Source organism: Suncus etruscus, chromosome X (assembly GCF_024139225.1).
Source record: "Suncus etruscus isolate mSunEtr1 chromosome X, mSunEtr1.pri.cur, whole genome shotgun sequence".
In the NCBI taxonomy this organism is placed as follows: Eukaryota; Metazoa; Chordata; class Mammalia; order Eulipotyphla; family Soricidae; genus Suncus; species Suncus etruscus.
The window spans coordinates 51,874,922-51,889,414 of NC_064868.1; the positions used below are offsets into that span (position 1 = coordinate 51,874,922).

The following is a 14,493-nucleotide window of genomic DNA, read 5'->3' on the forward strand; positions in this document are numbered from 1 at the left end:
GTGCATGCAAGGCAAACACCATACCTGCTGTACAATCTCTTTTAATCCTCACTTTGAGTAGTTTGAAGTCAAGTAAGAGAGACCTTTTAAATTATTAAGCTGTGAATTTTGTTAAGAAGGGTTTTAATTTTGTGGAATTTTTTGTGATTTTTCTTTAGATGAATGACAATATGAATACAATATTGATACTGGAACATTGCTTTCTATAAATTTTACCTCTGAGTGTTCAACCTGTAGGAATTATCTGTATGGTTTTATTAAAATCTGAAAGTATTAGAAGAAGTACTTTTTAGCTGGTATGCATGTTTACCATGAATTTGTTAATTTATAAATAGTAAATCCTCAGATGTTAGAATCATTTAGTTAAGATTTTTAAATGTAGTACCAAAAATAACTAATTTACTGCTTTTGTTAAAAATCAGTACATGGGGGCCAGAGAGATAGCATGGAGGTAAGGTGTTTGCCTTTCATGCAGAAGGTCATAGGTTCGAATCCCGGCGCCCCATATGGTCCCCCGAGCTTGCCAGGAGCGATTTCTGAGCATGGAGCCAGGAGTAACCCTGAGCACTGCCGGGTGTGACCCAAAACCAAAAAAAAAAAAATCAGTACATAAATTTATTAAGGATAGTTAATAATTTTCTTCCTGTGGCCAAAGAGATAAGTGGTGCAAGTGGTGATAAGTGGTGTACCTTGCACACAGTTGTCCCCATTTCTATTTGTGACAACGCATATTTCCTGAGTCACTCCTGTCTCACTCCTAAATACAGAGCCAGAAAGAGCTCCTGAGCACTACCAATTAAAACAAAATTAAGAATTTTTCTGGTTTGTACTTTTAAAAATAAAAAGTATATGTGAGATACTTTAATAAGATAAACATTTAATGATTAAAATATTTAGTGATTAAATAAGAAAGTAGTGCTCCAAAATAGTGCCTAAATGTCCCAATAAAATGATAACCAGATGATACTGAATAAGTAATCCACGTGAATGGCAATGTCATACAAAATGTTGGCAGTGCATGAGACAGGAAGAGAGCCAAGGGTCAAGTTTATATGGATTTAAAAGGTATTCCTTTTCTTCATAGGTGATTTCTCATTATCAGTGTAAAGAACAGCATGATGCTCACAGATTTGAGAAAATCAGCAACATTATTAAACAGTTCAAATTGAGTTGCAGGTAAGAGATCTTATTTAATTTATCTGTCCTTTATGAGACATTCACATAGCCTCTCAATAATAATATATTTGTGTCTATTTACTATAAGAAATGTGCCACATAATATCAGGAAAAAGAGAAATGTGTTGTAGGCAGTTTCATAGAATATCCTAGACTGCAGTTGCACAAATAAAGATGATGTAACCTAATGCATACCTAGCCTAGGTGTTTGTTGGGACTATTGTATATGGGACTGATAGAAACATTATTACATGACCCATCCATTCAAAAGTTTCTTTACTAAGCTGTAAAGGAACCTATAATTGACTGAGGTAAAAGTGATTATCTTTAATAAACTCCAGTGACATAGAAGCAGCATATAAAAACTGTTTAAGCAGAGAACCCTTTCAAGATATCTGGCATTCTATTGGAAGAAATAAATAGAAAATTTATCTTGAGAAACAAGAAAATATAATTTACTTTTTATGAATATCAAAATTTGATATAAAACTACAGTAATTCAAGTAAATATCCTAATTCAGGCCTATATATATATATGTATGTATATATATATACACAGAGTCTAGAAATCATTAATATTACTTTAATCAAATAGGGTTTGAATCTTAGCATTGTAAATAGATCAAAATTACAATTTAGTAATCAGAATTCTTTTCCTAAATAAAACATATGCACAGGGTAAACTACTCATTAACACACTTTGAAGCTTTCTGAAATTTTTCTTTTATTTAATTCAAATATCTTTTAAAATTGAAATTTATTAGTTAATAAAAAATTAAGGTTTATTTTTGAAGGCTAGAGAAATAGTTTCATCCTGGCACCATATATGGTTCTCTGAGCCTCATTAGGGTTATCCCTGAGCACAGAGTAAGGAAGAAGTAAGCCCTAAGCACAGCAGGGTATGTCCAAACAAAACAGAAGTTGATGTTTTAGTGATAAATTATTCTTGCAAATATTCAAGAATATATTTATAATAAACCTAATTATTTCTTAAAGTATATCAAATTATAATCATTTGAGGTGTATATATAAAATTGATATATTTATAAAAACATCTAAAATGATCTTAAAATCTCTTAGATGGATCAATTGAATAGTTAAATATTATATTAATAAAGCAATATTTTTTAATTTTTAATTTTTAATTATGAGAACAATGATACAAAGAGGACAAGGTAAAGTTATAGTGAAAGGACAATTGCCCATAAACAGAGTTCTCAGAAGAAATCCCCTTGCTGATGCCTAAATATTGAACTTACAGTCAAAAAAACATTAAGAAAAATAAGGCAGAACCCATGTACAATTACTTTGTTCACAAGTCCCCAGATTGTAGTACATTATAACATTTCTTAGCAGTACACAAAGCAACCTAAAGCCATGAGATTTATGTGACTCCTTAACTTTGAAGGCATAGTGTATTTTTATATATTCATGTACATACATATTAGTTTAAGTTAACATCAAAAGTTTAAGAGGTTTTTTTTTAAGGGTTAGTCAAAAGGGCACAGTAAAAACGGTGTTAGAGTGGCAAATATTCTTTTCATAGGCCCACCAAAATATGGGGGTCATAGAAAGGAATAGCCTTGGTCTAAATACAAGGAGACCACTACCCCTGAAGTTTTCTGGCATAAGACCTACTCTAGGCTCCAGGCAAACTAGTTTATTCAATCCATGTCATTGTCTGTAGTGCCAATACAGTTTTATTTTTCATGCAGTCCTATTGTTGGCATCAGGTTTCTGTATTAAAGATCTGCACATCCTACATTGAAGTCAGGCTGGTGTGGAGTATCCTCTAGTTTCACCTCACAATTAAGGGACAATACAGCAAGCTCTGTCCAGTAAGCAGGTCGTTGTTCTTGTTAAGTCTTCTCAGTGTTAAGGGAAGTCTCTTTTGAGTAGATCGATGTCAGAGCAGCTGTAGGGTCTTCCCTGGTAGAGGATTGCTTCCAGGTGATGTTATAGACAGCCTTGGATGTTTTGTAGATGTCTTCTCTAGATCAGGGGTGAATGGAGAATGCCCATTCTTCTGAGGCTTGTGCCAGATCTTTATGTCAGTGTTCAGGGTGTAAGGTCCCATTGCACTACAAGATTTGTGTGTTCCCATCTCTATTAGATAAGAACTTATTAGTATGTATAGTATTTTCCTGTTTTGGTGTGCCTAAGCAAACAAGAAATAAAGCCACATGATGTTATCTGAGTATATGGGGGCGTAAGAACACGTCTAACAATACCCATAACTGGGTTTAAACATAAGCATTAAACTGAGGGATTCTTTCACACCAAATTCCATATTGAGCAGTTCACAAAGAGAAGATAAAAAAAGGGGGGGGATCGTCACTGTATAAGAAAATATTCAGCAAAAGTTATAGCCGTCAAAGAAAACACCCATAAAATGTTGAAAAGACATACGTGTCCTTTTTATGCCTTTTGGAATAGTTGGGTGGGTGTTAACTCCAGGGCACCACTTTGGTTTGTGACTTAGGACTCTACAGTACTTAAGTTAGAAAGGGTAAATGAGGAGTAATGATGATAGGGGTTAAGGAAGTTAAAGAGAAAAATGATCTTTTGTAGGGGTGTGCAAAAGGGCAGAGTACAAAATGGATAGTCTGCATACATAAAAACATAATTCAATGATAGTGAGTACTATTAATGTATCTTGTGCGATTTTGAAAATAAAGACTGGAAAGAGATTACCAGTGACTGCATCAAGAAGCTGGGAGGCCAGAAGTTCGGAGCCCCACCCAGGCCCTCCCTAAGGAGCTGAATGGATAATGGGGGAAAGCCTAGGGTACCTTCAAGCTCCACCAAGGGGCCCAACTCACCGGCTTGCCCAGGCATGTGGCCCGGGGAAGCCCTGGAGATCTGGAGCAAGGCAGTAGAGGGGTGCTGGGGTTACCCAAGTCCCGCACCCCCCCAGGCCTGGTTAAGAAGGTCTCCGGCATGGCGGGGGCCTGCCGAACCCCATACTGCTAGACTCCCAGCTCCCAGGAAGGAGCATAAAGCAATATTTTTCAGGTTGCATACCATTTTAAAAACAAACAAAACATAAAACATTTCAAAATAGTTTTTCAGGTTGAGTAAAATAACAATAAAACATCTCAAATCTACTCAAATATTATATATGTATTTAAATGTGTAATTTCTACAGTTAAAGAACCTTTTTCCTGCCAAGGACTATTTGGATATTTATAACATCAATTGTGAGCCAAATAATACAGGCAGATGGACCATATGTGGCATATATGTATATGTCTGTCCCATCATTACCAAGGACAGGCCACATGACTTTGAAAGCCTAAGGCCTGCTGTAAGCTGGATGCTCTTCACCCTTCTTTCCTTTATCTAGGAAAAAAATTAAGGCAGGTAATAAATTCTAGCTCATTAAAATAAAGTAAAAGAAGGTCGAAGCAAATTTAAGCAAGGAATCAAGTTGAAAGGTCGATATGATAGCCTGTACACATGTGTTAAATTTTGATTTCAAGTTTTGGAACTGGTCCTCAGCAGGAATGAGTTAATGCAGCCCTTTTCTGCATCTTTCGAGGACTTTCTCCACCTTCATGTTTTTGGCAGTGTTCCCAGAGCCACCTTTTATGGCCGTACCCCCACAGTTTTTGGTTATGAGTAGATAGGAACTTGTCCTGTAATTCCTAATAAAAAGTGATATCACATGATTTCAAACCTTTAAATATTTTATTTACAGTATTTTGGGTTTTTTGAGTCTAGTTTTAAATGGTTATATATGAATAAATATCATCACTCCTTCATGAGCTGATGAACAATATTTAATGCCATTCACTAAAATACCCCTTGTTCATTCCTCCCATTCCATCCTCTTTCCCTCTGGTAACCACCATGTTGTCAACTGAGTCTAGGAGTTTGTCTTTTCTTCCACCTCATTTGCTTTAATAATCCACATTCCATATATGAGTAAAACCATCCAATAACTGTCTTTTGTGTCCTTTTCTATTTCACATAGCATGATCACTTATGTCCTATCCATTTTGTTTCAAATGGTACAATTTGTTGTTGTTGGTTTTTTTTTTTTTTTTGGTTTTTGGTTTTTGGGCCAAACCCAGCAGTGCTCAGGGGTTACTCCTGGCTACCTGCTCAGAAATAGCTCCTGGCAGGCACAGGGGACCATATGGGACACTGGGATTCGAACCAACCACCTTTGGTCCTGGATTGGCTGCTTGCAAGGCAAACACCGCTGTGCTATCTCTCTGGGCCCCAAATGGTACAATTTGTTCCTTTTTAATGGCATAGTAGAATTCTATTAAGTGTATATACTCTTCTCAGTCATCTATCTGTTAAGGGGTAGTTACAAAATTTTTTGTTTTGAATATTACAAATTTGCATGTTTTTAAATATTGTGAATTGTCTTGCTATATACAAAGGTGCAATTATCTTTCTGAATTATTATTTTCATATCCTTCAGATAAATGCCTAGAATCAATATTGCCAGATCATGTGGAATTTCAATTTTTATTTTTAAATGAGTATTTATACACCACTTTACATTGCCCACAACAGTATATCAGTTCGTTTTCCTCCAAATTCTCGCCAAGATATCTTGTTTATCTTTCAAATAAGGTCACTTGCATTAATGTGAGGTTATTTTCTTTGATTTTTTGTTTGTTTGGCTTATTTGTTTTGTTTTGTTTTGGCTTTGGGATACACCAAGCTGTGCTCAAGAATCATTTTTGGCAGTGCTTGGGGACCAAATATGCAATGCCAGGAATAAAACCTGGGTCAACTTAGCTCAATGCAAGTACCTTATGCATTGTAATAATTTGGATGCCCAAATTTAGTGAGTTGTTTATGAAATTATGGCATGTGGATATTTTTCTCTATTCATGGGTCTATTTTTGTTTTAAAAATCAATGTTAACACATTTTAAAATGAACATGACATACATAAATCTTAAAACTTAACAATTTAGTGTGAGAAGATAATTAAGAAAACTTCAAGGGAAAATCTGTTTTGTCTTGACACAAAATAAAGGTGTTATCCCATCTTCCTCTTTTCCTTAAACCTAGACCTTTTATATGTTAAAGCCCACCTGGGTGTCTGTACCCTGCCCCACCTGGTTGAATGGGTTCTGGGAAAATAAAGGAGAGTTTGGCTTGGCATGCTCGAGACACCATAAGGGAGAAGTCACTGACTCCATGGCTCTCTTTATTGGGATGGTTTATTAATCCTTCATGGCTATCTGCATCAGACCCATCTACCTGGGGAGAAGATACAGTATCTAGGGTGATCTTACAATTTTGGGACAGGTGGATGGGCAGCTAATTGTATTAGGTGATGAATATAAGTTCTAATCAACCAGGCTTAGGCATTTTTATGATCTTAGAGATTTGCCTAGGTTTCTCTTCCTTCACACAAATACAGTTGACCTCCATAGATTCTCCATTGTTCTTTGCGTTCTGTGGGTTTTAATGGTGGAGTTGCGAGTTCTCTGTTACTTAAGAAAATTATCTATTTCATTGATTGTACACAAGGTGGTTACTAATATGTCTGTCTTTCATATCTCCCTAACCATGCAGGGTTATTTGAGTATACTAAGAAAACTGTCGATTATTCTGTTTGGTTTACTAAGTTTTCATGTTGTGTGCTGTCTGAGAGAAGTAGTGTTAGGGCTCACATTTCTTGAAATAGAAGATATAAATTGGAATGTTTTTGTGCAGATGTGCTAATTACTGCATGGTTTGGGTATCAGAGGGCAGAAAGAAATCAGGACTGGTGACTTTCTGGGCCTGGGTCTTGGAAAAGGTAAGAAGCATATCTCAGAGTTTGGGGTCTTGGGTTTGGAGACTGCAGCATGCTGGGTCATATGGGGGCTCAATTTCTAGTTTTTTGTTAAATATCTATATTGCTTTCCCAAAAGGTTAGACTAGTCAGCATTCCTACCAACAGTGAATGAGTGTGCCTTTTTCCCCACATCTACACCAACACTGGTTGTTCTTGATCTTTGTGATGTGTTCCAGTCTCTGTCTTGTGAGATGATATCTCAGTGTTGTTTTTAATCTGCATTTCTCTGATAAGTAATATTATGAAGCATTTTTCATGTACCTTTTGGCCATTTATATGTTTTTTGAAGAAGTGTTCCTCCATTCTTCAGGCATTGACATTATCTTAGATATTAACCCATTATTACAAAGATATTAGATGAATAGTTTCTCTCATTCCATGGACTGTAATTACATCCTGGTCACAATTTCCTTTGAGGCGCAGAAGCTTCTTAGTTTAATGCAGCCCCATTTGTTTATAATCTCTTTTTTTTCTTGGTGACTGTTTTGTTTTTGTTTCTTTGTTTCTTTTTTATTTGTTCGTTTTGTATTTGGGCCACACCTGGTGGTGCTCGGGGATTTCCTGGCTCTTCACTCAGAAACCACTCTTGAACCCAGGTTGGCCACATGCAAGGCAAATGTACTACCTGTTGTGCCCTCTTGGTGATTGTTGATTCATCCTTGATGATGCTTTTAGATTCAGTTTCATGGAGAGTTCTGCCTATGTTGTCTCTAAGCACCATATCATTTCAGTTCTGATATCAAACTCTTCATTCTCTCTCTCTTTTTTTTTTTTTTTTTAATCACATCCAGCAGCACTCAGGGGCTACTCCTGGTCCTATGCTCAGAAATCGCTCCTGGTAGGCTCGGGGGACCATATGGGATGCCAGGATTCGAATCACCGTCCTTCTGCATGCAAGGCAAACGCTTTACCTCCATGCTATCTCTCCGGTCCCTCTTTGTGCTATTTTGATTACACTTTGTGCATGGTGTTAAAGGCAGATCTGAGGTATTTTTTTTTTGCATGTAGCTCACCAATTTCCCTAACACCATTTGTTGAAGTGGCTTCCTTTGCTCCACTTTGTATTTCCTGCCCTTTTCTCAGCATATTGAAGTCTATTCCATTGATCTGAGGGTCTGTCTTTATTCCAACACCATGCTATTTTAATTACTGTATTTGTTTAAAGTTGGTGAAAATGATGCCTCCAATCTTCTTTTTTACAAGGCTTGCTTTACTTCTTCATGGAGGCTTATTGTTCAATATAAGTTTCAAAAATGTTTGATTTATTTCTTTGAAAAATGTTTGATTTATTTCTTTGAAAAATTTCATGAGTATCCTTCTGGGAAATACTTTATTTTTTTTTCTTTCTTTTTTTTTTCACTTCTTTTTTATTTTTTATTTATTTTTTTTTTCATTTTTTTTATCTTTATTTAAACACCGTGATTACAAACATGATTATAGTTGTATGATTACAGTCATGTAAAGAGCACCCCCCTTCACCGGTGCAACATTCCCACCACTAATTTCCCAGATCTCCCTCCTCCCCACCCCCCTACACCTGTACTCGAGACAGGCTTTCTACTTCCCTCATTCATTCACATTTTATGATAGTTTTCAGTGTAGTCATCTCTGCAACTGCACTCATCACTCTATGTGATGAGCTGCATGTCCTGAGCTGCACCTACCAGCCCTCATCTCTCTTGTCTCTGAGATACTGTTAAAAATGTCCTTCATTTAAAATACTTTAAATAATACTTTAAATACTTTAAATCTATACAATAATTTGGGAATTATTGCCATGTTAATTATATTAATCGCCATGTTAATGATGTTAATCCTTCCTATCCATTTCCTCTGTATTTTTTATTTCTTGCAGCAATGTTTTGTATTTTTGTTTATACAGGTCTTTCACCTCTTCAGTTGATTCCAAGATACTTGATTTTCTGTCAGAATTGTGAATAGAATTTTTTCATCTAATTCCTCTCTCCATTTTATTTATATATGTATATTCATATATAATTTATATATTTGTATATTAAATATTTATATATTTATTTTTATATATGAAAAAGACATGGACTTTGGGATGTTAACTTTGTAGTCTGCCATTGTAATATACAAAGCTATTGTTTCTAGAAACTTTTCTGTGGATTCTTTTTATTTGCTAAATATACTTTCATGTCATCTGCAGTCAAAACTTGACTTCTTCCTTTCCTATCTGTTCTTGGTATCATTTTCTTGCCTAATTTCTATAGCAAGCACTTCAAGTACTATATTGAATAGAAGCAGTGAGAGAGGGCAACCTTGTCTTGAGCCAGATCTTAGAGGAAAGGCCTTTAGTTTATACCATTGGGTATAATTGGGTATAATGTTTGCAGTGGGCTTGTTTATGATGGTTTTTGCTATACTGAGGAATGTTCTTTCAATCCACATTTTGTTGAAAGTTTTAGTCACGTGAAATCCTTTTAATCAGATCATGTCTACTAAAGTGCTGGGTGCAAAAATGGCACTTCTGAATCACAAAGAGGAGCCTGCTCTTTCTCTGCCTCATTTTTCTTAGGACTTGGTGGTAGGCTGGTATATTTAATGTGTGAAGAAAGTGAAACTTCTGTCGTATGCAATTTGCTCTCCAGTTTGGGGATATTTATTGTTTGACTTCTTGGGAAAACCTGCAAGAATATGGTGAAAGTTAGGAAGACTCCCATTCTTCTTCCTGGTCCATTCTGTGGAATGAACCAAATTGGGTGTGTACTCTTACATGCTGGACCTGCCACTTACAACCAGTGAGCAGTCAGTTCTGTCGTTTTGTGTTTTTTTGTTTTGTTTTGTTTTGGTTTTGGTTTTTTTTTTTTGCTTTTTTTTGTCTTTATTTTTTTGGTTTTCTTGCTTCTGGTCTCAGATCCTCTTGATTTATACTGTTCCACTTAATTGTTTCTTTGAACTTGTTATACAGCCTAAGCATTTCTACTCTGAAGTCCTTTTCAAAGAGATTTTGTAAGGGGCTGTTACTAATTGAGTTTTTAGTATTAAAATCTTTGCCCATTACCATCAGGTGGTTTTATGCTGCTTTTTAGTTGTATGTTTCTTTGTAGTTTGTAGTTGCCTTTTTTTTTTTTTGCTTCATGCTCAGTGTCCTCCTCACTTCCAGAGATATCTGGGAGAGCTTTCTTGGGGGAGGGAAACCATGGTGCTGACTTCTGGTTTTTGGGTAGAGCCAGGATCTATGCCACAGATGCTCTGTTTGCCTTTATAATACTATACTGACTGGTTGGGGAGCGTTTGGCTTCTGTGCTCTTGAAACCCTCTTATGGATACAAAGGCACTGACTTCTGATCTTTGGACAGAGCCAGGGTCTGTGGTATGGTAACATGATTTTTAACCTTTTATTTCAGTATTTATTTAAATACTTTTATTTCATAAGTCCTAACCTGAAAATCAAGTGGGTTAGAGGATAATTATCATAATGGAATTGTGAAATGAGATGAAAATGTTCTAATATAAAAGTCACAAATTTTGTATATTATTTTGTTAATGTTCTTACTTATGTTTCTCATTCCTTCTATAGCAAATTGGCTGCTTCCTTCCAGAGCATGGAAGTCAGGAACTCTAATTTTGCTGCTTTCATTGACATCTTTACATCCAACACTTATGTCATGGTTGTGATGTCTGATCCATCCATTCGTAAGTTTAAACTCAAATGACATACTATTAACCAATTGTACTGCTTTATTAAATAAGTAAAATCTATTTTGTTCTGGTGACTGTACAGTAGTTAAATGTACTTCATGCTACTTATCTGTACACTTAAAAATAATATCGGGGTCCAGAAAGTATTTATAGAACTTAAGATGCTTGCCTAGCTTGTGGCCAACCATGGTTCTATCCTGACATATGATCTCATAACCACAGAGCCAGGAATAGCTCCTGAGCTCCACCTGTTTGTGATTCTCTCAAATACTTAGAATTTTAAACATATTTTAACACAAGTTTTTAAAAATATCTATTTAGTTCAATGGTAAATAAATATTTTATTTTGTATATTTTTACTTGAAGCTAAATTATACTTATATTCTTGGATATTATGTCTGTCTTTAAGGGAACTTAAAAATCAGCTAAGTGGATAGAGCAATAGTACAACAGATAGGGTGCTTGCCTTTCATGCAGCACACATAGATTTGGTCTCTAGCATCCCATATGAGAACCTTCCTGAGAATGTCCAGGTGTAATTTTTGAATTCAGAATGTAACTCCTGAGCATTGCTGCATGTGGCTAAAAAAATAATAAAATCAGCTAAAATAGTTAGTTCTACATACTTAACCTGTGGAAGGCCCGGTTTATATCCCAAACCCTATGGTATGCCAAATATTACTGAGCAATAAGCAATGAGTATCTCATGAGCACTCCCCAAAACCAGGTCACTAAATCTAAGGCATTGAAATAAAAGAGACACAAAGTATGTGATTTTGTTTATATGGTACAAATTTTTAAAACAGACTTTATTTATAAATATTGAAATAGGGGCCCAAGCAGTGGTGCAAGTGGTAAGGCATCTGCCTTGCCCGCGCTAGTCTAGGACGGACTGCAGTTCAATCCCCCAGCATGCCATATGGTCCCCCAAGCCAGGAGCGATTTCTGAGCGCATAGCCAGGAATAACTCCTGAGTGTCACTGGGTGTGGCCCAAAAACAAAAACAAAAATAACACCCAAAACAAAACAAAACAAAACAAAAACAATAATTTATTTTTTTAGGGTTACTGGAAGAAATTTTTATTGTACTTTTTAATCTCTTATCTTTATTTTTCTAAGTATATTTAAACACCGTGTTTACAAACATGATTGTAGTTGTGTTTCAGTCATAAAAAGAACACCTCCCTTCACCAATGCAACATTCCCATCAACAATGCCCCCATCTCTCTCCCACCGCACCTGTATTCAAGACAGTCTTTCTACTTCCCTCACATATTGGCATTGTTATGATAGTCCTCAGTGCAGTAACTGTACTCACCACTCATTGTGGTGAGCTTCATATTGTGAGCTAGAACTTCCGCCCCTTATCTCCAGGAATTATTTGAATAATGTCTTTTATTTTTCTTAAAATCCATAGATGAGTGAGACTATTCTGTGTGTGTCTCTCTCTCCATCTGATTTATTTCATTCAGTATAATAGACTCCATGTACAGCCATGTATAGGAAAACTTCATGACTTCATCTTTCCTGATGGCTGCATAATATTCTTCTGTGTGTATGTACAACAGTTTCTTTAGCCATTCATCTATTGAGGGGCATTTTAGTTGTTTCCAGATTCTGACCAATGTAAATAGCACTGAAATGAATATAGGTGTGAGGAGTTCCTTTCTTGACACATCCTCACCAGCACTAATTGTTCTTATTCTTTGTGATGTGTGCCAGTCTCTGTGGCATGAGATAGTACCTCATATTGTTTTGATTTGCATCTCCCTAATGATTAGTGATGTGAAACATTTTTTCATGTGCCTTTAGGCCATTTGTATTTCTTCTGTGAGAAATTGTATGTTCATTTCTTCCCATTTTTGATGGGGTTAGATGTTTTTTATTCTTAAGTTCTGTCAGTATCTTGTATATCATAGATATTAGTCCCTTATCTGATGGTATTGGGTGAATAGCTTCTCACGTTCTGTGAGTGGCTTTTGTATCCTAGGCATTATTAATTTTGAGGTGTAGCAGCTTCTCAGCTTAATATAGTCTCATCTGTTTAACACTGCTTTGACTTGTTTGGAAAGTTCTTTTTACTTCTTGAAGATTCCTTTAGACTCAGTGTCTTGGAGTGTTTTACTATATACCTTATGGTTTTGGGTCTGATATCAAGGTCTTTAGTCCATTTGGATTTGACCTTTGTGCATGGTGTTAGATGACATTCTTTAAAGAAGTGGATCAAACACTCCTGAAATTCTTCTGGAACAAAAACCACCCGCGAATAGCTAGAGGTACCCTTGGGAACAGGAATATGGGAGGCATCACTTTCCCCAACTTTAAACTGTAAAACAGCATGGTATTGGAATAAAGACAGACCCTCAGATCAGTAGAATAGACTAGAGAATTCAGAGAATGTTCCCAAGACATACAATCAAATAATCTTCGATAAAGTGGCAATGAATGCAAAATGGAATAAGGGAAGCTTCTTCAACATGTGGTGTTGAGTCAGCACTTGCAAAAAATGTTTTCAATTAAGAAAATTTAAAAATAATTTAAAAGCTATAAATATATAATAAAATATATTAAGTTTTTAATTAAATATTGCTAAAATGATAATATAAAATATTAGTCCTGACCCAAAAGATTTTCTAAAATTTCGGGGGAGAATTTTTTTCATATTTTGGCTATGCATGGTGGTGCTCAGGAGGTTACTCCCAACTCTGTTCTCAGAAATTATTCCTGGCAGGTTTGGAGAAACATGTGGAATGCCAGGAATTTAAGGCAAAACCTCATCCTCTGTCCTATCATTTCCAGCCCCCTTTAAAAGGAATTTTATGTATAGAATGTAGTAGACTCACTTACCAGAAAAAACTTGATTGAGCTAGAATATTCTTATTCATGATGTTCTCTATCTTATATGTTAATGGATTTGGTTCTTTTATTTGTTTTTAGCAATCAAACATTCCATTGACTGACCTGTTGTTTATCTTTTGGTTAACTTTTCCACCCCTACCTTTCAGCTTCTGCAGCTACTCTGATCAATATCCGCAACGCCAGGAAACACTTTGAAAAGCTGGAAAGAGTGGATGGACCAAAGCAGTGTCTTCTCATGTGTTAAACATTGTCAAATGTTTCTGAAAAAAAATCGAAATACTGTTTCCTAGTCTTAATGTTGTATATGTATATGTAGGCCCTGGAAAATTGTGATGCTTAATAATTCTGTATTCCTTTCCTATTTCCCAGTCTTTAAAGTTGAGTGCAGACTTAGAGGATAAATTGTTCATAAAGTTGGTATTACATAAAGTAGTGATATGTATATGTTCTGACCACAAAGTTTTGATAAAGTAAGTATTCTGGTATCTTGGTTCTAATAGTTGCATATGCCAAAGCTTTTCCCAGTATCTACTTATGTTTCTTATCATATAGAAACCTATATGATTGTAATATTACTGTTTTATTAATAGCATTAAAATATTCTTTAACATCAGTTGTAAATAAATCGCTGCTGTAAGGGATTTCAGTGTCTTTTTTTCTTTTCTTATTTCTTCATCTTTTTTATTGAAAAGATTAATTATCCTAAAAGAAGCAATTGCACGTTGAAAAATAGTACAAACTGAGATTGTCTGGAAAGGATATTATAGCCTTAAAGCTAGAGAGAAGAGTTTAGATATAAAATGATGATAATAACTATAAAGGAAAATTAGGTGAAAATAATTTGAAAGAAAATAAACCTGGTTATATCATCTAACTGATACAGTTGAGGAAATAGTTCCAGCAATAAAGGCTTGAGGTTCATGAGAGGTCTGTAAGAGGATGTAATAAGAGAATACATGAATAAAAAGTTGAGGGAAAATA

The 14,493-nt window shown here is 35.4% G+C and overlaps 1 protein-coding gene across 2 annotated transcripts in view; it reads left to right on the plus strand.

The window, feature by feature from the left end:
• RRAGB (Ras related GTP binding B) overlaps window positions 1–14,153 on the plus strand; it is a 45,297-nt gene extending 31,144 nt beyond the window's left edge. For both annotated transcript variants that reach the window (XM_049767300.1, XM_049767301.1), the window contains exons 9-11: window positions 1,085–1,176; window positions 10,532–10,647; window positions 13,659–14,153. In XM_049767300.1, the coding sequence (XP_049623257.1) occupies window positions 1,085–1,176; window positions 10,532–10,647; window positions 13,659–13,756 (306 nt within the window). In that variant the 3' untranslated portion in view covers window positions 13,757–14,153. The remainder of the gene's footprint in view (window positions 1–1,084; window positions 1,177–10,531; window positions 10,648–13,658) is intronic.
• Window positions 14,154–14,493: the final 340 nt, after the last annotated feature.